General features: G+C 42.1%; 1 protein-coding gene across 4 annotated transcripts in view; it reads left to right on the forward strand.

The window, feature by feature from the left end:
* Positions 1-23493, forward strand: part of GNAL (G protein subunit alpha L) — a 135872-nt gene that overhangs the window by 73387 nt on the left and 38992 nt on the right. For all 4 annotated transcript variants that reach the window (XM_006164041.3, XM_006164043.3, XM_006164042.3 and 1 more), the window contains exon 6: positions 8683-8780. In XM_006164041.3, coding sequence (XP_006164103.1) covers positions 8683-8780 — 98 coding nt within the window. The remainder of the gene's footprint in view (positions 1-8682; positions 8781-23493) is intronic.

The following is a 23493-nucleotide window of genomic DNA, read 5'->3' on the forward strand; positions in this document are numbered from 1 at the left end:
ATTTTAGACATATCGTATTATCTCAAATTTGAGGATGGATGGGAATTATAATAACAAAATCATAGCATTAGCCATCATGGCCAATCCTACACAAGTGTCTAATATCATATCCAGAAAAAAGTAACAGAAACCTATTAGATCATTCTGTTATTAGGGGATAAAATGGAGTAGGTGTATTTTATGTGAATCAGACCAAAACTTAAATTCTTTTTAAATGGCTATTCTCCTGAAAAATCCCCCCCCCCCGCCTTTCAGTTGTCAGAAGGCGCGTGCCTGGCCCGAGTGAGAGGGAGAGGCGCCCTCCAGTGGGGAGTAGTCATACCACAGTCCCTTCTCCATTTCTGGATCCTGTCTGGATTGAGGGCACAGAAATGCTCCTGTCCAGCTAAAATTCAGTCTGCTGACCTTGTGGGATCCAGCTTTCTTTATTTCTAGGCTATGGGATAGCCTGAAACGTGTCTCTAAGATTCATGTGATTCTAGTGGTGGACGTTATTCACTACGGTCCCCCCAAAAATTGCATTCGACATTTGTTTATGCTTCAGCAAGGATTTAGTACAGCTGACAAAGTTATAATTCAAGTTAATCAGATAACTAAAGTCTAAGAAAATTAAGTTAGGAACAGGAGAGGAGGTTACGTGGAACAGCAATGATGTTGGTGCAGAGTGTCAGACAAAGCTCTCAAGTGTATTCACAGTACTCACTAACCCTGAGGCTTACCTCGAAGAGTTCATGCAGTCCAGCTCAGTGACATGAATAAAAGCGGTAGAAAAGTCACAGGTTCCGTAAGATTAAAAATTAATAAGAATGTAAAAGACAGTTCCTGGAGAAATGCAAAAGTATCCCCAACACTAAAATTAAAGGAACATTTTCCATAACTTGTGCTAGAAAGAATGTTATGGGGTCAGATGATGGAAGAGCCATGACACAGCACTCTGTGAGACTGACACCCATGGAATGTTCCAGACTTGCGTCTGGAGACCTCGCTGAAAACACCACGTGTGTGCATGCCCATGATCTGGGGCTGAGGTTGGGATGGATCGCAGCATGAAAACTGTTGCCTGTCTCTCTTCAGCTCTGTTTTTTTTTTACTGACAGAAGAAATAAACATGAAAGGAAGGAGGAAAGAAGAGAGGGAGGGAGGGAGGGAGAGAGGAGGGAGAGAAAAGAAGGGAGGATGGGAGGAAGGAAAGAGAATATTGTGGATGAACATAAGGATGACATTTTCACACTCAACCCAGTGACAAGTCTGCTAGTCCATAGGCAGAGCTGCCTGACCCCTAGGGTGTGTGCAGCTGGAGCTCAGACTCTCAAACTGCCTCAACTTCATTTGTCATCAAGAGATGCCATGGGGCCAGTAGGTGGTGTGGTGGTTAGGGCGCTGGACTCCCACGTGGCTGACATGATTCAGGTCCCAGACCTGGCAGGTATTGCACGCCAGTACTGCAGTTTCCCTTTCTCTCTCTGTCTCTATTCGGTCAAATTAAAAAATAATAATAACAAATAAAATTTAAATAAAGAAACAATTCTTACTTTAAAAAATAGATGACAAACATACTTTGATTTCTGTTTCACAGTGAAAAATATACAAAATTAAAAATATATCCCTAGTGTCAGTGTAACTGAAAAGTTATTTAATTGTATTATATTTCAATATCACAACAATTCTGCAACAAACATTAATCTTACATTTCTTATTATCATGTTTATTTCTATTTTAAAGCAGTTATGATCATTTGAGAGCAATTTTTTTTCCTGAGAACTCCTAGTTATCTTTCAGTATACTTTCAGTGTAAAAGTAGTTGTAGACAGCAGTACTAAGAAGAAAATGTTATGAATATGAAATAGGGTAGTTAGCCATTTAAATATTTGAATCTTAATTTAAATTTTGATTTAAAAATCAAAGTTATATCTTAAATTTTTAAAGCTGTGCTTTTAAAAAGTACCTTTGGGGGACCAGTAGGTTGTGTGATGGTTAAGGTGCTGGACTCCCACATGGCCAACCATGGTTCAAGTCCAGGACCCAGCAGCTTGAAAATCACACCAGGGGCATGCCCAGAATCTCAAGAGGAAAGTGGAAGAGAAGGGACTGTGGCGTGGCCATCCCCTCTGGGGTATGATTTTTCACATTGCCTCCTCCTCTCCCTCTCTGTCTCTCTCTGGCAAGCACACACTCCCATTCTCCCTGTAGCAAAAAGTTTTAAAAAAAAAAAAAAAAAGGTGTAGGTTTAGGCCCAGCCTACGTGGTACAGTCCATAGTATAACTACACTGCAGTGCTGGAAGCCACGTGGCCAGTCATGGGTTCAAATCCCCAGGTCAGCCTGAAAACATGCCAGTTATTGCGCAGGTCCTAAGAATGTGAGGAGGTGGAGTGCTCAGGAAAGAGGACTGTGATGAGAAAACCCAGTCAAGGGTGCTTCTCTCTCGTCTGCCTCTCTCTCTCCACATCTCTCTGGAGAAAGGAGATCATGAGGTGACAAGATCCTGTCAAGGCGAACTCTTTCTCTCTTGCATGCGCACATGCCCATGCACGTTCTATTTTTATAAAGAATTATTTGTTTAATTTAGTTAATTTATTATTATTTCTTAGTTTGACCAGAGAGAGAGAAAGCAAGTTGCCAGAAGGTGCCTTAACCGCCATGCCACCTGCCGGCCCCTGCATTTTCTGTTTTAAACAGGTGAGGGCAGCCCCATAGCATAGGAATTAAGTGCTGTGGAGAGAGAGCTATCCCACATGGCTGACTGTAGTTCAAATACCAACCCTGGTAGTTTAAAAAACATAGCAGAGGGCCAGCAGGTGGTGTGGTGGGTAGCGCACTGGACTCCCACGTGGCCTGCCATGATTCACATCCAGGACCTGGTGGCTTGCTTCACTCTCTCTCTCACTCTTTCTCTGGTGAGTGTGTGTGCCTTCCAGCAAATTTTAAAACAATCATAATAAATTAAATTAGATTAATAATTATTTTTTTAAATAAAAATCAATCACACCAAGCACGTATGGACATGCGCCCCGGATCCTGGCAGGATGAAGGAGTGAGAGAAAAAGGCTGACAGTGTAACCAAGTCCTGGCGTGCAGTACTTCCTCCGTCTCTCTCTCTTCCATGCACATGCTCAATCCCTGTGGCAAAACAAAAAAAAAAATAAAGTTTAAATTTGGCATCATTATTATTTTTATTTTATATAACCCAACTCAGACCCCTTTGAATAAGAGTAACGAATACTTATGTATTTCAGATGCTAACCATATGAAGGCCATTCTCATATTTGGTAACACAGGGGGAAAAATAGTCACTTAGTAATTTTCTTTGTACACTTTCCATTTCTCTGTACACTCAGATGCCCCAAACAGGTTATCTATCACTGTGAATCACCCGTTCTTGTCAAACACACACAAACACTGAAGTTATTTTTAGTTAGTATCGCTCCTCTTAGTCGCTAATGGAGATGTACTAAAATTATTCTTCGTATTAATTTCCTAGTTATTTTAGAAAATGCGTGAGGACAGTAGAGAGGGAAAAACTTTTCCTGTCCCTTTTTAGGTTTAGTGGCAGAAGCTTGTGAAATAAACTGACAGAAGAGTGATTAACAGACGAAAAGACATACATACACATTTTATTAATATTCGTAGTTTTATGTGCACAGGGGCTTGGCAGAAAAGAAATGAAAACTCAAAGAAGCAGTTAGACTCAGGGTCTTAGTTTCCATTTTAACAAGAGGCTGCAAGTTGTGGAGAAGTGATGAAACAAAAGAAAGGGGTTGCTTGGGCTTCTAGGGCTGATAAGGTACGGGGAAAGTGACTACGTGGGGAGAGCTAGGGGAAGTCGACTGCCATTCAGTAAGACTTGTTGATGCAGATTCACCTTGGTGCTGGCTCTGCCTCCGATGATAAGGGTCCCTCTCCTCATCCTGGTGTGGAAGAGGGGGAAACTTTACACCCTTCTTTTAAGCAGCAAGAGGGAGGGCAGAGGGAACCAGCAGTTAGTGTAATGGCTATGTCGCTGGACTCCCACATAGTCGACCGCGGTTTGACTACATCCTGGACCCGCGTCCTGGACCCGGTGGCTTAAAACTCATGCCGGGCATGTGTGTGTGCGTGCCCAAGATCCCGAGAGGAGAATGGAGGAGAAGGGATTGTGGAGTGACAATCCCCCCTGGAGGGATGATTTCTCACTTTCTGTCTCTATGTCTCTGTCTGTCTGGCAAGCGCACGCGCCCTATAGCGAAAACTTCTCCAAAAAAATAAAAGAGGGAGGGCATAGAACCCTGCTTAGATCGTCTGCTGCTTCTCAGCTGCCTTGGCGGCAAAATAATCAGTATGTCGGTGTGGCATGTGTTAATCCCCTTCAGAGCCCTAGCCAAGCCCTGAACTAAGAAGGAGTTGCACTGCCTGATAGAATACTTAGTGATTTTACAGAGTCTTTTAAAATCATTGATTTCAGCACAAACTGCACTTGATTCTTGGTCTGGGCCCTCCTCTGTAGTTCTGTCTCAAAGGCTTGCACTGAGACCCCAAGTTTCCTCACCTATGAAGTAGTCCCTAATGTAGGAGACTAAGGCTGATCCCACGGAGGGAACTCACACACAGCATCTGGGCAGAGCATTTTGAAATGTGGAAGAACACATGCTACTGAGCTTTACCGACCTGTGGGACTCCTCCTGAGTGCCATCGTGTTGTTTTTACGGGGTACCCTTGTACCAGATCCCCTGCCCTGTGTTTATTCTGCTAAGAGTAGATTTACTAAAATAAATTACATTAATAGCGGTTTCAAAGAAATCCAGTAGAGAGCAGAACATTCTTCAGTCTCTCTCATGACGGATGGCAGTGTGCAGTGTTTACAAATGCGTCGTGGCGCCACCTTGGGGATGCAGTGGTAACACACTGCTTCAGTGCAGCTGCATCCATATGGGAGAACAGGGGTGGGTTCCCCGTTCCACCTGTACACAGTGGGCATATGGGTGTGTGATCCTTGCTGGTATGGGGAGGAATGGTAGCATAAACCCTGTGGAGAGTGTTCGCCTCTCTCTGTATCTCATTCTCAGGAAAGGAAGAAATTTAAAAAAAAAAAAAAAATCCTCCAGTGTGTTAGGAAAAACAAATGTCCTGCCAGTCTCAGCGCTGTGCATAGATGCTAACAGCTCCCTCTGTAAATGAGAGCAGCTGTAATAAAGTATTGTGGACAGTACCCTCAACAAAATAAAACCTGAATCGCAGGGATTATGTTATTAAGATCCTTACTGTGGCATGGGACCATAGATGGTGTAATAGTTACAATGCTGGACTCCCACATAGTGGACTATGGTTCGAGTTCCAGACCCGGAGGCTTAATACTCAGTCCAGGTACATATGCTATGCATGCCCAAGATCCCTAGAGGAGAATAGAGAAGAAAGGATTGTGGCATGGCCATCTCGCCTGGGAGTGAGTTCTCGCTTTCTGTTTCTCTGCACCTCTCTATCTCTCTGGTGAGCACACATGCCCTATAGCAAAAAATCTCTCTCAAAAAAAATTCTTACTAGCATACTGGAAATTAACAAAATGAGTTAGGAGAGGGTATTGCCAAGGAAATGAGGAAACAGTGAAGTCTGCAGGGATGAGCTGAGAGCAGAGGGGTGCTGAGAATCTCAGCCTGTCTGGGCAAGGCTTCCTTGCTGAGGAGCTGCAGGGATGGACTGTCTCCAAAGCAAGTGTGAGGCATAGTGATGCTGATATTCGTGCAGGAAGGAGCCCAGGTGGGTCCTAAGCAGGGATCCCTGGAGAACTCTGACTTTAAACGTCCTGCCCTTCTGTGCCACTACTGTTCCCAGGGCTGAAGGCACAAACACGGTGTGAAACACGCTCTCCCATGCCCTCTGCATGGCACACATCCTGCCCTACTGATAGACCAGCCCCGGGGTTCAATGTGGTGGCCAGAATGCACCCAGGCTGTCACACCGTTCCTCTGCTGGCCTGTTTCTCCGTTTAATGAGTGGAAGAGCAATGACATCTGATTGCAGCCTCCATCTCTGCTGTGCTCTGGCCTTGGGGATGTGACTGTGGGGCAGGTGACATGCCTGCTGCATCGAGCTCAGGGTACAGCACTCGGCGTGAGGGCTCGGCCGTGTCCCACGGATTCCGTCTGCACCAGCCTTCCGTGGCCATGACCTTGGTGGCTCTACTCAGGACTCGTTTTCCACCCCTCACTGACCTCGAACGCCATGTCATTTGGCTCTTGAGTCCTCACCCTGTGGGGCCACTGTGGCTGGCTGGAAAGTGTGACAGCCACATTACACGAAGCACACACTGGCAGGGCTTGAGCAACTCAGGGACACTTTGTAAAGATGTTATAACACATGTGCTTTTCTGTTCTCTTTTCCTCTTCTCATCTTGCCATGCCTTCCCCGATTCTTAGGGACCAGATAAAGAGGTTCAAGATTGTTTCTTTTATCAACCAAGTTTAGATGGGTCACTCCAGTCTGTCTTTTTTAAAATTGCCATTTGGAAATCTATTTTAGTAGATAATTCTTACGTAAACTTTTATTAAACGTGTAGCAATTATCCGTATGTTTGAGAAAACCCAGTGAAATTTGTTTTTATGTGTAATAACTATCACATGGAGAGAAATCAGGCATCCGAGAGTCGAAAACACACAGACGTCTCCCACCATGGCACAGTGGTCATCGCTCTCTTTCAAGCTCATCTTTGATAACGGCATAATGGAATATTTCTCTTTAGATCCCGGCGTGAGTTTTAAGCCACCGACCGGGTCCGGGACACAAACTGCGGTCGACTATGTGAGTTACACACATGCCTGGTGAGAGTTTTAAGCCACCGGGTCCGAGACACGAACCGCGGTCGACTACGTGGGAGTCCAGTGACATAGCCATTACACTAACTGTTGGTTCCCTGAGAGGGAAATTTTTTAAAGGAAAGTTGCAAAACTTCTTTACAGCAGTGATTACATCATCAGAAGATTCCAGAAGGAAAGTTAAATCTGGGAGACAAGACAGAAACTGAGAGGACCGACCACTCTCCTATAGGTGGAGATTGTCTCTTTTTTTAATCAGCTGTGAACAATTAGGGTTTGATGATGATGATAGACAGACATAAAAACATATGCCATGAGCTAAAAGACTGCTCCTGATACTGTGAGATCAGAATTGGATTTGCTCGAAGCTATCAAAACTTACTCTCAGGATGCCTCCATTCTACTCCCCTTCCAAAGTGTCATGCCTAATTTTGTATTCCTCATTTTAGTTGCTTTGTGTTTGTGTGTTTTGTTTTGATTTTCTACTACAAGAAGGTTCTTGATTTTCTCAGAGAGTCCTCCCAAATAAAAATAAGCAATAGCCTTACAATATGTGGATCCACTCCTATATGGAACTGTGAGTCTCTAAGAAAAAGAACTTTTTTTCCTAAAAGAATCTGTTGATTCCTAGCAAGTGTGGCAGCTCTGAGGCCAAGGCCTCGGAACCCTGTGAGCAGATCCAACTTAGGTGCTTCCTGGGGGAGCAGGGAGAGCAAATGACTACTCAGGAAGCATGTGAATGTCCCAACAGAAATTTGTAAATATTTACATAACTTCTTTTGCATTTAGCAGCTACGGTAGTCTTTTGGTTCTATAGCACTGTTAATTCAGTTTGGGTAATCTTGTGACTCTGAATTCATAAGTCACCCTTCAGTTTGAGATAAGGCAAGTTCATCTTTCAGAGTTTCCTGCTTGCCATTATGAGTGAAACCAAGTATGGTGACCTCATTCATGGATCTTGAGTGAGTCAAAACTCACAGTTCACACAACTCATAGTTTAACAACAACAATAACAACAACAACAACAACAAAACATATATATATACACACACATAGATATATATTTTCAAATAGCATATATGTTATATGTATTATTAATAATATATTATGTTATACATATTATATAATGTGTCATAGAGTAATATATTATAATGTAATAAATTATATAATATTACATATTATTATATTTTATCTATTATTCCCAAAGAGTATCATTGTAAAGGTTTCTTTTTCATGTATCTAATGTGTCTGAGCCAAATTTAATTCATCTACCCTACCATGGTCATTCCTAATCATGGCGCACATAGAAAGTTTACAAGATAGCAGCTAAGACAGAACTTGCCATTATAGTATGCATGTTTCCTTTTCATTGCTGAGGTGAGTTCAACTGTTTAGGTTTCTGAGTACTAAGAACTTTAAAATTGTGCTATTGGGGCGAGCAGATGGCATGGTGGTTAAGGCACTAGACACCAACAGTCCTAGAACTGGTGACTTACTTTCTCACTTTGTGTGTGTGTGTGTGTGTCTGGTGAGTGCATGGGACCTATAGCAAATTTTTAAAATAATAACAATAAATAAAATTAAATAATTTTTTAATTGTGCTATTAGTTGCATTTATCATTAATTAATGACCTTAACTTTTCACTTACAATTTTTTGTTGGAGGGGGACTTTCTATAGTGGCAAGAGTGTCTTACAACTTGATTTGAGTGATGGTAACACAGGTGCACATGTTTTTCATCCCACCAAACATAAGATATGTAAGGTAAACTTTCACAAAGAAAAAACAAATTGTGTGCTACCTGCTAAAAAGAAATTGTTGCAGTTTCTCTATACTTTTAACTTTTTGAAAGATTGTAACCCATGTGTTTTCTCGTTTGCCACTCTTACACGCTTCAGGAATTCTTTGATCATGTGAAAAAGCTCTGGGATGACGAAGGAGTGAAGGCATGCTTTGAGAGATCCAACGAATACCAGCTGATCGACTGTGCACAGTAGTAAGTCGGTCCCTCTCCAAGTTACAGATCTCTTTGAAGAGCATGGTGGCATTCGTGATTATGCAGCCTTCACAGTATTACTGGAGTTTCTTGAATGCAAGGAACAATTCGAGTTTTATTATAGAAATCAACTTTTCAAATGCGATATGTTCAGTGCATCAGCAACTGAAAGTCTAAGAGGAATCAGTGTTTTAGGGAAAAAAACAGAAACAGTTTCATTTATGTTGTCCTGTTTGTTGTTTTCAGTTCTATTCTTGCTTTCTATTGGGTCATCAGAAAAGTCATGACACATTTTTGTGTAGAAAATATACATCATGACTTTCCAACGACCCAATATCGGTAAATTATAATATACTTGAATACTCACTATTATATTTTAATTTAGTAGTAGGGACTCTTTAAGTAAATTTTAAAATAGCGTCAGTATTTGCAATCAATGCCAGGCTCATATTTAAAGTAACACAATCTTCCTATAGGTATTTGAGAGGTCTTCAAAAAGTTAATAGAAAATGCATATTAAAAAGGCCATGCATAGATTTCCATTTTTTTGCACCAAGATTAATTTGTACTTTTAGTTCTAATTTTCTATTAACTCTTTGAAGTCTCTCACAGACTAGAACCTTGAATATATATGGCAATTAATATAATAAGTAAATAGTTGATGAAAAAATCGTAAGGAAAAGAAATAAGAAAAGGACATTGACACCAGCATTGGCACATTTTTTTTCCCTGAAACATTTTCCTATTTTCTTTTGCTATTTTAGAAACATTCTATTACTGTTAGAGAATAATGGTCCTTACAAAAATGTTAACTAATCAAGAAGTTCTGTAGAACTATGTTTTATATAACTCTTTGGACAGCAAGAAATGAGCAAGTTTACATTTGAGGTCTATAAACTCTAAAAATTTATAATTTGTGGAAGAGATTCCATAAGTATGAAATCTGAGAATTTACAACATGTGGAACCAGCCTATGGAGCAACATTGTGAATATTGATTATAAGTAGTTAGTGGTTGTTTTGTTACCCTGATCCCTCCCTCACTCCATTACGAGTTCAGTCACCATTACTGATGTGATGGGTGGGCATGGAGCCTTGGTGAAGCCTGGCTTGCCAAGCTCTAAGAGGGCTGGTGGCAAGGTCCTGGGGAAGGCATGTTCGGTGTGGCTGGGTGAGTGGCTGTAACAAATTAAGAACTCAGTGGGGACCAGAACGTGAATCTTTTTCAAATGCAGTAAACAGCCATCAGCTCATGAGGAGGATGTCAGGGTCCCTCTGGGCAGAGACCTCATGGAGGACTCAGGTCAGGGAGGTGAGCACTGGGCACCAAAAGGCAGAACCAGGTGGTAAATTATTTGAGGGAGGTTGGGGAGAGGGGCCTGAGATGGCACAGGTGGATCATGGTAGCATGTATTGAGCTGGGGAAGCCTGGGAGGATAGAGAAGATAGTAGGCTCTGATTTGGAAAAGTGAAGTTTGAGATGTCAAAGGCATGTCCCAGTAGCAACATCAGGCAGGCAGTTTGTTGCAGGGGCCTAGAGCTCCAAGGAGAAGCTGGTGCTGTCAGTGTGCCGGGTACCAGTTATGGGTTGGACACAGAGCCCCGGGACTACAGGAACTCACTGAGAGCGACTGCAGAGAGGAGAGGGCTCAGGCCTGAGGAAGCCAGAAGTTGACTTCGCAAGGGCACACCTTGCACAAAGCGTGAATGAGGTGGGGAATAGGAGTCCCCCAGGGTGAAGAGAAGTCTTCCAGGTTAGAGAAGGAACAGCAGAAAGAGGAGGAGGAACTAGCTGGCCCATCTTCAGGCCATGAGCATTTGAACACAGCATAGCGGGATGTAACAAAAACATTAGGATGAAGCTGCTTCGAACACCCTCAAATGACCTCTGAAAGCTTTATCACTTTAGCATATACCACGGTATATGCTAAAGAAACTATTTGCCAGTGAAAATTTTTAATTAACTAGAAGAATATTTGATATGTCTTGCTTTCTGCCACACTTAACAATTCCTTTAAGAGTTAAGAGTTACCTTAAATCAAGTTTCTTTTTCTTTCCTTTTTTTTTTTTTTTTTTTTTTTTTTTTGAGACAGAGAGAGAGATTTTTGCTATAGGACATGTGGACATGTGCACTCTCCAGAGGGACAAAAAGCTAGAAATTACTCCCCAAGGGGATGGCCATGCAGCAATCTTTTCTCCATTTTCCAGTCAGCATTTTGGATATGCACACACATGTGCCTGGCCTGCGTTTCAAGTTACCAGGTCTGGGACTCAAACCATGGTCGGTCATGATGTAGGAGTCCAGCACCTTAACCACTATGCTACCTACTGGCCCTTTCATCACATTTTTAAGTTGGCTGGGCCCTTTAGTTTACATGTGTGAACAGATTCCCATGGTTACTCTCCAGCCACTTCGCGTATGCACTCATTTTCATTCCACAGCTGGATCACTGACACCACAAAAGCCAGGCTGAGCTGGACGTGCATGTGGCAGTGTGCAAAGGCTCCCGTAGTTTCAGAGTTCACCAGAGGCTTCCTGTGTACTGCTGGGCCTTTTCCCTTCCCTTCTTTTTTCTTTTCCTTTGGAGAGAAGTTTTTGCTATAGGGCATATGTGCTCACCAGAAAGACAGAGAGAGACAGAGAGATAGAAAGCAGGAAAATCCCCCTGGAGGGGGGATGGCCATGCCACAATCCCTTCTTCTCCATTCTCTTCCTGGGATCTTGGGCACACACATGCGCCTGGTGTGAGTTTAAGCCACTGGGTCCGGGACTCGAACCACAGTCAACTACATGGAAGTTCAGCGACAGAGCCATTATGCCAACTACTGGTCTCCCTCCCTTCCCTTCTTATTCTCACTTGCTCTTTCTCTAGCATTTCAGTTCACAGTCATCTAAAAGCGATGGCAAAATTATATGTTAAAACACAGAGTTTTAGAGGTGGGAAGGAGGTACCAGGACAAGGTTAGCAATTAGAATCTCTAGCACAGCTCATGTTAATATTAAAATTCCTACACATTTGCATTTGAAGCCGATATGGAATATGTGTTTTATCATCATTTTCCAGTATTTCTTAAGCAAGACTGGCCTTAGGAAGCACCATGGTGCTGCTCACTGTCTCATCAGGAATTTCTTTTTCTAAGAGAGAGGAAAAAAGGAACAATTAATTCTTGTATTACCATAGTGATAGAATTAATTATTTGACTTAAAATAGAATATGCAAAAATAAATCTTGGAAACAGAAGTAGTATGAGCTTGACATCAAGCAGATCAGGACTTGGATCCTAGCCCTGCCCTGAGCTACCGTGTGAGATTTTGGGTAAATTAATGGGAAAAATCACTAGACCAGTTCCCACATGGTTGTTGTAGGACTGATTATATTGACAGCCAGAATCTTCAGGGTAGTGCTGGATAAACGTTACATACCGCCAAGATTGTGACGAATGAAGAAACAAAGTCTCAGAAAGATAAACTAAGGCAGCTACGAGAGTAGTTTCCTCAAACAGACCAGACTTCATAGCTGAAATCTACCTCTTTCATTTCTGTCCTTTCACATTACAGAGAGCCATGGATAAAAACGGCCTTGTGGGGGGCCATCAGATGCTGTAGCGGCTATGGTGCTGGACTCCCACATGGTCAACTGCGGTTTACATCTCAGACCTGATGGCTTGCTGTCTGTCTCTCTCTCTCTCTCTCTCTCTCTCTCTCTCTCTCCCCTCCCCCCTCTCTATTTCTGGTGAGCACATATGCCCTATAGCAAACTTAAAATAATAATTTTTAAATGATTAATTAATTAATTAATTAATTAATTGGGGAAAAACAAAATGAAACAAACTGCCTGTGAGCAAGGCTTCAAGGTCTCAGGCCAAGAGGCCCTTTCCAGGTTTCCTGGCTGTCTTAATCCTGGACCTGGCAGAATTATAGAAACTTGTTCCTCCTTAAGACCTCGCTATCCTAAGTTAATCATAGCTTCTCCAATTTCACTTGTTTTATCCATTTTAATACACATGGGGATCACGTTGGATTGATAACCTTTGTCTCTTAATAACCATCGTGTTGCTTTCTCTACACTCAGATTCTGGGACTGAGAGACAGGAGTTTCAGAGACAAGTAACATTTCAATCAGTTTGTTAGACTAACCCCTGGCTGCCAGATTATTTTTTTAAGTTACCAAGTAAGATTAGAAAAATAGAAGCTGTTTCATTTCCCACGCCTATCCCTTCATAAAAGAAAGGACATTTCAAGAGCACACCAGCAGAGGGGTGTGATCTCAGAGTGCAGCCCTTGGACCACAAGCTGCCTGTATCTTGTCCAGGCCACTAGGTTTCTGGATTTTTTTTATTCATGATAAAGTAGTGAGAGAAGGAGATGAACACCCTCCACAGGAGCTGGTCACCCCGCAAACCAGGGTCACCATGTAGAATCTGGCTTCTTTTTAGCAGTGTATCACCACTGTGCCACAGAGCTGGCCCGCCACAGGGTTTTGAATTCCTCAGAGACTCCATCATCCATCTTTGAATGCTCTTAAGGGCGTGTTCTTGCTACGGTCTGTGCTCAGTAAGTGCTGCCAAAATACGCTAACCAGTCAAACAAGAGCCCGTTTTCAGTGTGGTGCCAGCAGGAAAAGCTGAGCCTGGTCTCTGGAAGCCCATACCCTCACCCCGGGCTCTCTCCACGGGGCCTGCTCTCCATCCCCTGCACAGTCACCGTATTTTGATGACTGTCTTTTCTCTCTCATCTAAATTGCTCTTGGAAAAGATCTGACTTATATCTTGTATGACTGTAAGTCACTGTATTGCCTTGCTCAACACTATCATATTTTGAACTTTAATGCTTGCCATAAGAGAAGAATTCTAAGATGTGTTAAAGTTATCTCTTCCATGGCAGAAATTACAGGAATATTTTTGGGAAAAGAAGCTTCTCAATGATCTGGAAATTCTGTCAGGGTGTTGAGAGAGACTAAGCTGCCAATGAAGAATCAGGGACTGGTCCATAGCACGAGGCTAGGCACTGTGCAGAGGGGGTCAGATCCCATATGGCTGGCCACAGTTAGAATCCCAACTACGACAACTTGAAAAGTACACTGAGCATGTGTGCACATGTGCCCAGGATCCTGACAGGATGGGAAAAAGAGGAAAATGGATTACCACATGGTCAAGCCCCTGGGTGCTTTCTCTCTCTCTCTCTCTCTCTCTCTCTCTCTCTCTAGTATACACTTGCTTCCTCTTGCATAAAAACTTAAAAAAAAAAAAAAGAATTGACAGTTCCTCAAAAGGTTCAAAGCCAGAGGGACTCAGCAATTGCACACCTAGGTATACACCAAGGAGAACTGAAAATGCACATCCACACCAAAACATGAAGACAAATGTTCACAGCAGCATTACTGACAATAGCCAAAAGGGGGGAACAATCTGATCGTCCATCAAATGATGAACAGGGAAACAAAATGCTGTATATCCACAAAATGGACTATAATTCAACAATAAAAAGAAAGAAAGTACTGAAACATGCTACCAGATGGATGAACCTTGGAGACATTATGCTAAACAAAGGAAACTGGGCACAAAAGATCACATACGGGGTAGGATCTTTTTAAATTTCATGAAAAAAGCGTTTCTATAAAAGTCCTTGCATGGATTTCAAAAGCTTTTTGCACTAAAATAAACTCATACTTCAATTCCATTTTCCTTATGTACAGTTTTAATTCCCTCATGTTATGTGATTCATTTTATATGAAATATCCACAGTAGGTAAACCCTTGAAGACAGAAGTAGGTCAGTGGTTGCCAGGGGCTGGGGAGAGAAGGAAATTAAGAGGGGCTGTTAGGAGATGGCTATAGCTCAGTGGTTAAGGGAGCCGGATCCCCACAGCAGGTTTGAATCCCACCCCCTGAAGGCTTGAAAAGCATACCTCTGCATGTGCATGTGTGCCCAACATCCTGACAGGGTGGAGAAATGGAGGAAAAAGGATTGTGGCATGATCATGCCCCACTGGGAGATGCTGCCTCTCTCTCTCTCTCTCTCCCTCCCTCCGTCCCCCCCTTTCCCTCTCCCTCTGCCTCTCTCTCTCTCTCTCTCTCTCCTTCTCTCCTTCTCTATTTTCTGTCCAGTGAGTGTATATGCCCTCTAGCAATAAAAGAAAACAGTATTTTAAAAGAAAAAAGAGTTTCTCTCTGGGATTATGGGTATGTTCTGGAACTAGAAGGTGAGGGTGGTTGCACAATCTTGTGAATATACTAAGACCCATTGAACTGTATACTTCAAAATGGTAAGTTTCATGTCATACAGAATTCTCTGTTCTGTGAATTACATCTCGATTTTTAAAAAAGAAAGATAATAAAGGAGGGAAGAATCCAGGGCAGGGAAAGGAATAGTGACACTGTGGTCAGGACTGGCCATGGGGCATAGTTTTGGTGCATGTGAACAAAGAACTGCTGCCTCGTCTTTCAGCCCTCCTCACTGAGGCTGGGGTAGGTAAACCAAGGCAAAACGTGTAAACTGAAAGGAGTTTATCTGGGCAAGAGGTGAAGACTGTAGCCAACTACAGCCGGGAACATATTTCCGCAGCCTCAAACAGGCTCACTAAGGCCTTAGAATCCTCTGACAAGTTTTAAAGGCAAAGCCACTGCAGGAAGGGAGAGATGAGAGGGTATTATGTTAATTATTTGTGGACTTTTATCCTTGGCTACCAGGATCATCAGCGAGGGCATGTCAGTCCAAGGCTGGTCAGGCAGCCTCTGGGCCGATGTCCTCACAGGAGTCGTCCTTGTGTCCAGTTGCAGTGGTCTTTGTGCAAGGTTGTGGTTCCAACCATCCTTTAGATCAGGGGTCCCCAAGCCTCAAGGCATGGCCACAGACTGGCACTGGCGGAGGGCAGGCTGTGGACTGGTACTGGTCTGAGACCTGCTGGGCGTCCCCTTTCTCCTGGGCATGCGGCAGGCCAGTGAGTGAGGCTTCGGCTTTGTTCACACACATCGCTGCCTGGGCTCTGCCTCCTGTCAGGTCAGCAGTGGTAGTGGACTCTCATGGGAGCACAAACCTATTGTGCAGTTGTTTCACTGTATGCTGCAATGTGGTAGCATAGAAACGGGTGCCCGGTGGATGTGATGCACGTGGGGGATCCCGAGACCAACTCCCTACCCCCAGCCTGGTCTGTGGAGGGATTGTCTTCTACCTTCCATAAGGCCAGTCCCTGGTGCCAGGAAGGTTGGAGACCACTGCTTTAGATAACAGTGCTTGTTATCAAGCATGTTAGCATGAGAAAACACCTCCCCCGTGACCCTCTCTGGCTTAGTTAGGGTTGGCAGAAATCACTCCACTGCGATTCTGAAAAACTTTCACAGGGGTCCTTTTCTCAGTGACAAATTAGTACCTAAATGTGTTTCAGTGAAGATGCATGTCTCTGCACGACACTCTCATAGCCTGCTAGCATTTATGTGCATAGGGACCTCCAGCATTATAAAGCACATTGGGTATGAAAATTGTAAGGGCCATTGAGCCAGCCCCACAGCCTAAGGGACTGAGGATCCCACGTGGCCAATTATGCAGTTTGAATCTGTGGCCTGGCAGCTTGAAAAACACCTGTGTGTGCCCCAAATCCCAACAAGATGGAGAAGCAGAGGAGAAGGAATTGCTATGTGACCCCACGCCACTGTGGAGTGCTTTCTCTCTCTCTCTCTCTTCTCTCTGTCTCTCTCTCTGGTGAGCATACATGCCCTCTAGCAATTTAAAAAAATGTGCGGGCTATTAAGGTCTATGTTATGCCGTTTGGTACGTAGGGTATGTAAAGTTGCTAAGGCTACATCACGAAAAGGGGCATTTATTCCTTCTTAAATATTTTTATTTTATTTATTTTGCACTCTTTAAATTTATATTCAATTACTGTGCATCTTTACAATGTACAAAATGTTTTTTCCAGCATAGACACGGTGTATATCCTATCAGTCAAGTCAGAGATATTACCGTATACATTATCATCGACAGATAACTTTTCATTCCTGTGTCTGTTAAATGCTTTTTTTCCTGGATCCTCGTCCTCCTGTACTGTCTCTGGTATCTGCTGCTGTCCTTGCTATTGTACCTTTCTGTCTTTCAGTCCCTGTCATAGAGTCGAGACGTTGGTACATATTGAATGGGGACATATGCTGTCTCTCTTTCATAGTCTGGCTTGCTTCACTTAGCATTGAACCTTCTATATTCATCCATTTTTGTATCCAATATCAGTGTCTCATTGGTTTTTATGGCTGAGTAGTATTCCATAGTGTACATTTGCAACATGTTTTCAATCCAGTCATTTGCGCTGATTCCATGCCTTAGCAATTGTGAATAATGCTGCAGTAAACCTAAGTGTGCAAGTGTTTTTCTGACTGAATGTTTTCCTATCCTTAAATACCCAGAGTAGGATTATTGGGTCATATGGGAGTTCTACTTGCAGGTTTTTGAGAAACCTCCATATTGTTCTCCACAGTGGCTATAGTAATTTACATTTCCCCTAACAGTGTAGGAGCGTTCCTTTTTCACTGCCGCCTTACCAGCATTTGTCTTTTATTATTATTATTATTATTATTATTAGCCATTCTGGTTGAGGCGAGATGGTATCTCATTATAGTCTTGATTTGTATTTCCCTTATAATAATACATGTTGTGCATTTTTTATATACTTTTTGGCTGTTTGTATGTCTTCCTTGGAGAGTTATCTACTCAGTTCATTTTCTTTGTTTGTTTGTTTGTCTGTTTTGTTTTGTTTTGTTGCCGTAGGGCAAGTGTGCTCTCCAGAGAGAGACGGAGAAGAGAGGGAAAGTGAGAAATCACCTCTCTGGGCAGAGGATGACCACACTGCAATCTCTTTTCTTCCATTCTCCTCTCTAGATTTCTGGGCATGCATACATGTACCTAGAGTCATTTTCAAACTGCCAGTCTGGGACTTGAACTGCAGTCAGTCATGTGAGAATCCAGTGCCTTACCTTACCATGCGGCCTGCTTGTTCCTTTTTTGGCCCATTTTTAAGTTGGACTTACTTTTTGGTGGGTGCGGGGGTGGGGGGGAGTAGCTGCTTGAGTTTCCTGAATATTCTGATTATTAGTCCCTTTTCTGAGGGGCTGATAATCAAATATATTCTCCCATTCTTATAGTTGTCTCTTCACTCTAATTATTGTTTCTTTTGCTGTGCAGAAGCTTTTTAGCCTGATATAGTCCCACTTGTCTATTTTTGAAATTATTGCCTATTCTATGGGCGTCTTATTTAAGAACTCTTTACCTACTCTTATGTCTCCTAGAGTTCTCCCTGCATTTTCCCCCAGTAGTTTTCTAGTTTGAGATTTTACATTTAGATCTTTGATCCATTGTGAATTTATTTTTGTTAATAGTGAGAGATAGGGGTCCAGTTTCATTTTTCCTCAAGTGGATATCCAATTTTTCAAGCACAATTTGCTGAAGAAAATTTCTTTTCCCACTGGGTTTTCTGTGTCCAAGAAAAGGGGCATTTATTCTAAAGCTATCTGGAAGCCAGGATGGAGTCAGAAACACTTCACAGAATGTTTCTTCTGTTCTTGCCTCTAGATCATTTGACTTGGCCTTCCCTATCTACTCCATTCGTCTCTTTTCCACTCTATAATCTGTAGGGCAGATTTCCAGTAGAGCAAGGGAGATAGGTTGGCTCACTCTTAGGCCACCTCCTACCTAGCCCTGTACCCCACTGACTGTTCATTGGGGCCCACTCACCCCAATAAAGAGGCTAATATGTGCCTCACTGAGCAGAGGCTATAGTTCAGGCCAAGCCACCAGAGTGCACTGTCCACCAACCCCAAGACTGACATGAATCAGGTGTGTGGGAATAATCATTATGACTGAGCTTTAAATATTGTACTTTTGGTAAAAATGAGTGTCTCTGAAGCATTAAGCAAGCTGTGCAAATTACCAGAGATTATATTTTATACAGAATTTCCCAGTTCCCTCTGTGAATTTTTTCTAAATCTCTACTGAATTATCCCCCAAAATGCATTTCCTCTAAGTCTTAATAATAAGTGATTATGTAACCATGGCAACAGCTATTTTGGAATAAAGAAAACTGGATCTTTAGAATAGCTTTAGAAAATCAGACTTTGCTTAATGTGTCTTTAAAGCTCTGCGGCTCAGAGAGTATAGGGTCTTATGCTATGTACAAATACATCATAAGCTCCTTTAGGAGTACATTCATTTGAATTGCTGTTTTTGAATACTCTCAAAGAGAGAATATTCCAGGAAAAAAAAGGCAATGAAAAAGGTCAAGCAATTTTCTGCAACAGTCCCAGATCTGTTTTTTGTCATCTGTCAGGAGTTCCTGTAATCATGTTTACCCTCTTTTGCACTGACTTGGATCTTATGACTGTCAAGTCCTGGAAAACTAAGCTTTTAGGACAGTCTGGAAATTTATTAGCACATGGGAAGTTTCAATTTCAAAGCTGATTTTTTGCAGGTCATTTTAAAATAAGCTATAATTTTAAGTATGCATATTACTATATACCATTGTATTTTTAAGATATAGAACAAGTACCTGAAGGCTCATACACATTCTTGAGTCTTATTTTGGTCTTTATTTCTAGCCAAGCTTTATTTTGGACTTATTTTCTAGATCTCCAAAATTGGGAATGTTCTGTTTATGAGCATTATGATAGCAATTTTTTTTTTCAATCTTCTAGGAATGAAGAATAAATGTAGTGTCAGGGAGTTAAGTAGGTAGACCAGATATCTCAAGATAAGTCAGTCAATTCTTAGTTACCCATATACCTACTTTCATTTAGAAGCCCCTGCCCTTAGGCATCCAGAAGCTTTTGAGAGGGCTTGCCACAAATGTTTTTTTGTATAAAAGGTGTTTTAGGCCAGCCCATTCTGTAGCGGCACAACACCCTGCACTGTTGAACCCACATGTATCCTGGTTCTCATCCCAAGGCCTCCTTGTACTTGCCAGGCTTTTTTTCCCCCAAGAATTATTTATTCAATTTTATTTATTATTATTTTAAACTTGATGAGAGAGGCAGGGGGAAATGGAGAAAGCAAGCTGCCAGGTTCAAGACATGAACCATGGTCAACCATGTAGGAGTCCAGTGTCACAACCACCATACCGTCTGCAAGCTCCATACATGCCAGGCTTTTCAAAATACAACTATGAGGGCTAGGTGGTGGCACAGTGGTGATGCAACTGGACCCACATGGGAAAGGGCCTGGGTTTATGTCCTAGGGATTCCCCATGCATGCCTGTGATCCAGGCTGGCTTAGGCTGAGATGGATGACAGCATGAAGACCCGATTAAGGGTACCTGCCTCTCTCCCATTTCTCTCTTTCTTCCTCAATCTCCCCATTTCTCTTTCTCACAGAGGAAATGAGTGAATTAACTTTAAGAAAGAAAAGTATTTTAAAATTTCCCAGAAAAACTGCTCTCTTCAATGGAGAGTGCCAATGGATTCCCATCCAATGTCTAATCTTCAGACACGCTATAAAAGAAAGGCTATAGGGGGGACCAGCAGGTGGCGTGGTGGTTAAGGCACTGGACACTCCCACATGGCCGAGTCCTGAATCTGGTGGCTTGCTTTCTCACTTCCTCTCTCTCTCACTCACCCTCTGTCTCTCTCTGGTCAAATTAAAAAATAAGTGAATGTTTACCATGGTGGCACTTGCCCTATGGTAAAAAATAAGTGAATGAATAAATGAAAAATAAAATGAATAATTATTTTTTAAAAAATGAAAAGAAAGGCTATAGGGACTAGCAGTTAGTGTAATGGGTATGTCGCTGGACTCCCATGTAGTCAACTGTTGTTCGAGTCCCAGACCTGGTGGCTTAAATTCACACCGGGTGCGTGTGTGTGTGTGCCCAAGATCCCGAGAGAAGAATGGAGGAGAAAGGATTGCAGCATGGCCATCCCCCCTGGGGGGTGATTTCTCACTTTCTATCTCTCTGTCTCTGTCTTTCTGGCGAGTGCACGTACCCTATAGTAAAAACCTCTAAAAAAAAAAAAAAAGGCTATATGGATCAGTATGGATACAGGTTCTTGCCTCTTCCCAGCATATCACATGAGTTGATGATGTTTGCCACTCACTATTCATTGCTAGGTTCATGTTGAAAGCTATGAAAATCGGGACCTTCAAACTACACATAGTAAACTAAAACAAAGTTCAAAAAATCAACATAGTTCTGATGCCTTAGAGCTATATTTTTCTCTATTTCTTAGAAATGGGACCCTGGTGGAGCCAGGTGTTGGCATAACTGTAACACAACTGGATCCACATGAGGGTCTGGGTTCACATCCCTGGCTGACTTAGGCTAGGGGGTGGATTGTGACATGGAGCCCTTTTGAGGGTTCTCACTCTCTCTCATTAAACAAACTTAACCAAAAGAGAGAGAGAGAGAGAGAGAGAAAGAGAACGGATTCCTTGGCCAAAAAAGCAATGTATAAAATGCCAGCATTAGGAAGTTCACTGAGGCTGTTCTGGTTTAACAGGCAGGGAGGATCCCAAGTGCCACCATCAGCCTCTCACATGCTTCTTTGCAGCCCTTCTGTTGGCTCCAAAAAACATACGACTCTACAAGGTACTGTTTAAACAATTTAGAACCAGATTTCAAATTCTTAGTAGCAGAACCAAATGCAGTTTTCAGCAAATACCAAACCATAGTATTTTTTTCACTCCAATAAATACATTAAAGCACAGTACTATTTCATTAGGGTAAATATATCAAACCAAAGTAATATTTTTTAAATTATTATTTATTTAATTTTATTTATTCATTCATTTATTTTAATTTGACCAGAGAAAGACTCAGAGAGAGAGAGAGAGAGAGAGAGAAAGGGATAAAGGAAGACGCCAGGTCCGGGACTCGAACCATGGTTGGCCATGCGGGAGTGTCCAGCACCTTAACCACCACGCCACCTGCTGGTCCCCAAACCAAAGTAATATTTTATTAGAATAACACATGGTGTAGCTATTCACATTTATAACATTTACTTGTAATAAATAAACCAGAAGATCTCTGTGGCTATTTAGATAAAAATAAAATTGAAATTTGGTGGTAAAAGAGAACAGTTGCATCTTTCACTGAACGTAACATCCAGTTTACTCTTGCTATGAAAGGGGGTGTACAGAAATATTCTGAGGGAAGCAGAGGAGTAGTTACAAATAGTAGCAAAAATGCTTTATTTTTAAAATATGCCTTATAACTATAAGTCAAAGGAGATGTCTTCCAAAAGTTCATATAAAATGTGTATTGTGAAAAAAAACTACACATGGAATTAAATTATTTGGGGTGCCAAAAGAAAGTCATACCTTAATTCCATTTTCCCAAGACTTTTTTGAGTTCCCCTCATATTTTAAGTTAAATTATGCAGAAACATGAAAAACAATTATAAAAAATTTCCTTCCATGATGAATTCCTGATAGTCTCTAACAACTTTTTGCATTTCTTAACATAAATGTGAAGTCCAATAAATCCTATATTTATACCATAGAAATGGATTACATTTTTCCCTGTGAGGCCATGACATTTGCTCTACAAGGGAAACTTAGGCTTCACAGGTGAGCCCCAGCTCACCTGGCATTGAATGAAACTGACTGTGCTTCCTCTGTGCCTCTCAGGGACTTACCTATACAGTTACACTCCTCAACAGGTGCTACGTTATCTCAGAGAAAGGATCGATACCCTCCTTCCAAACTAACCCATTGGCAAGAAATTAAAAATATGGGCATATTATTTTGATAAGCATTTGGTTTACACAAATGTTTACATTTGTCAAAACTCAGCAGCTATCTACTTGGGATTTGTGTTTTGTTGGATGTAAATTTTACATCATAAGAGAAAGCTGTGTGGCCCAGCCATGGTGGCACAGTGGTAGCCTGAGACTCTGCAGGGCTGGAAGCTGTATGGAGGAATAGGGTAAGTTCTCAGGCACGTGTGCCTGTAATCCTGACTGGCTGGAAGGCTGAAGGTGAGGATCACAGTAGGAGACCCTACGGAGGGTTCTTGTTCTCTCTCTCTCTCTCAAAATAAGTGAATACTTAAAAAAAGAAAAAGAAAAGCTATGAACAAATTGATTCCTAGATTATGATCTGAGTGCTGAAGGTTTAGGAGAAAGTGTACTTCTGTCTTCATTTTTTTGAAATGCATCAAAAGTAAGATGGACTGGGGCTGGACATTAGCACAGTGGTAAAGTATCATGCTCTGCAAGGCGGACACACATAAGAGGATTCCAGGTTTGTGTCCAAAGACCCTTCTTGGTGCTGGGCATACACATGCCCATGAGCATAAGTTGGCTAGGGCTGGAGGTAAATCGCAGCATCAGGATTGTGTTGGGGATGCTGTCTCTCTCTCACATACACGCTACCTCATGAAAGAAAAAACAAATAAGCTTTTTAAAAAAATGGATTGATGGCCAAACCCTGTAGGAAAATACACATATACACACCACATGCATACACAGAAACATAAATAAATGAGATGGACTCAGGAATGAATGGGTGGATAAAAACAGCTGGGATGACAGGCATCCAGGTACACACTACCATTCCTGGCTTTTTCAGACAAGATTTCAACCTGAAGCTTGTGATCCTCCTGCTCAGCCTCCCTTAGTTTCTGGGATTACAGGTGCATGCTACCATGCCCAGCTTTTAGGCTGAACTAGAAAATCAAACTCAGGCCTCCTTGTGGCCCCAACCTGTAGAGCATGACTTATTTTTATATTTACTTTTTTTTT

Source organism: Tupaia chinensis, unplaced genomic scaffold (assembly GCF_000334495.1).
Source record: "Tupaia chinensis unplaced genomic scaffold, TupChi_1.0 Scaffold143584_1, whole genome shotgun sequence".
Classification (NCBI taxonomy): domain Eukaryota; kingdom Metazoa; phylum Chordata; class Mammalia; order Scandentia; family Tupaiidae; genus Tupaia; species Tupaia belangeri.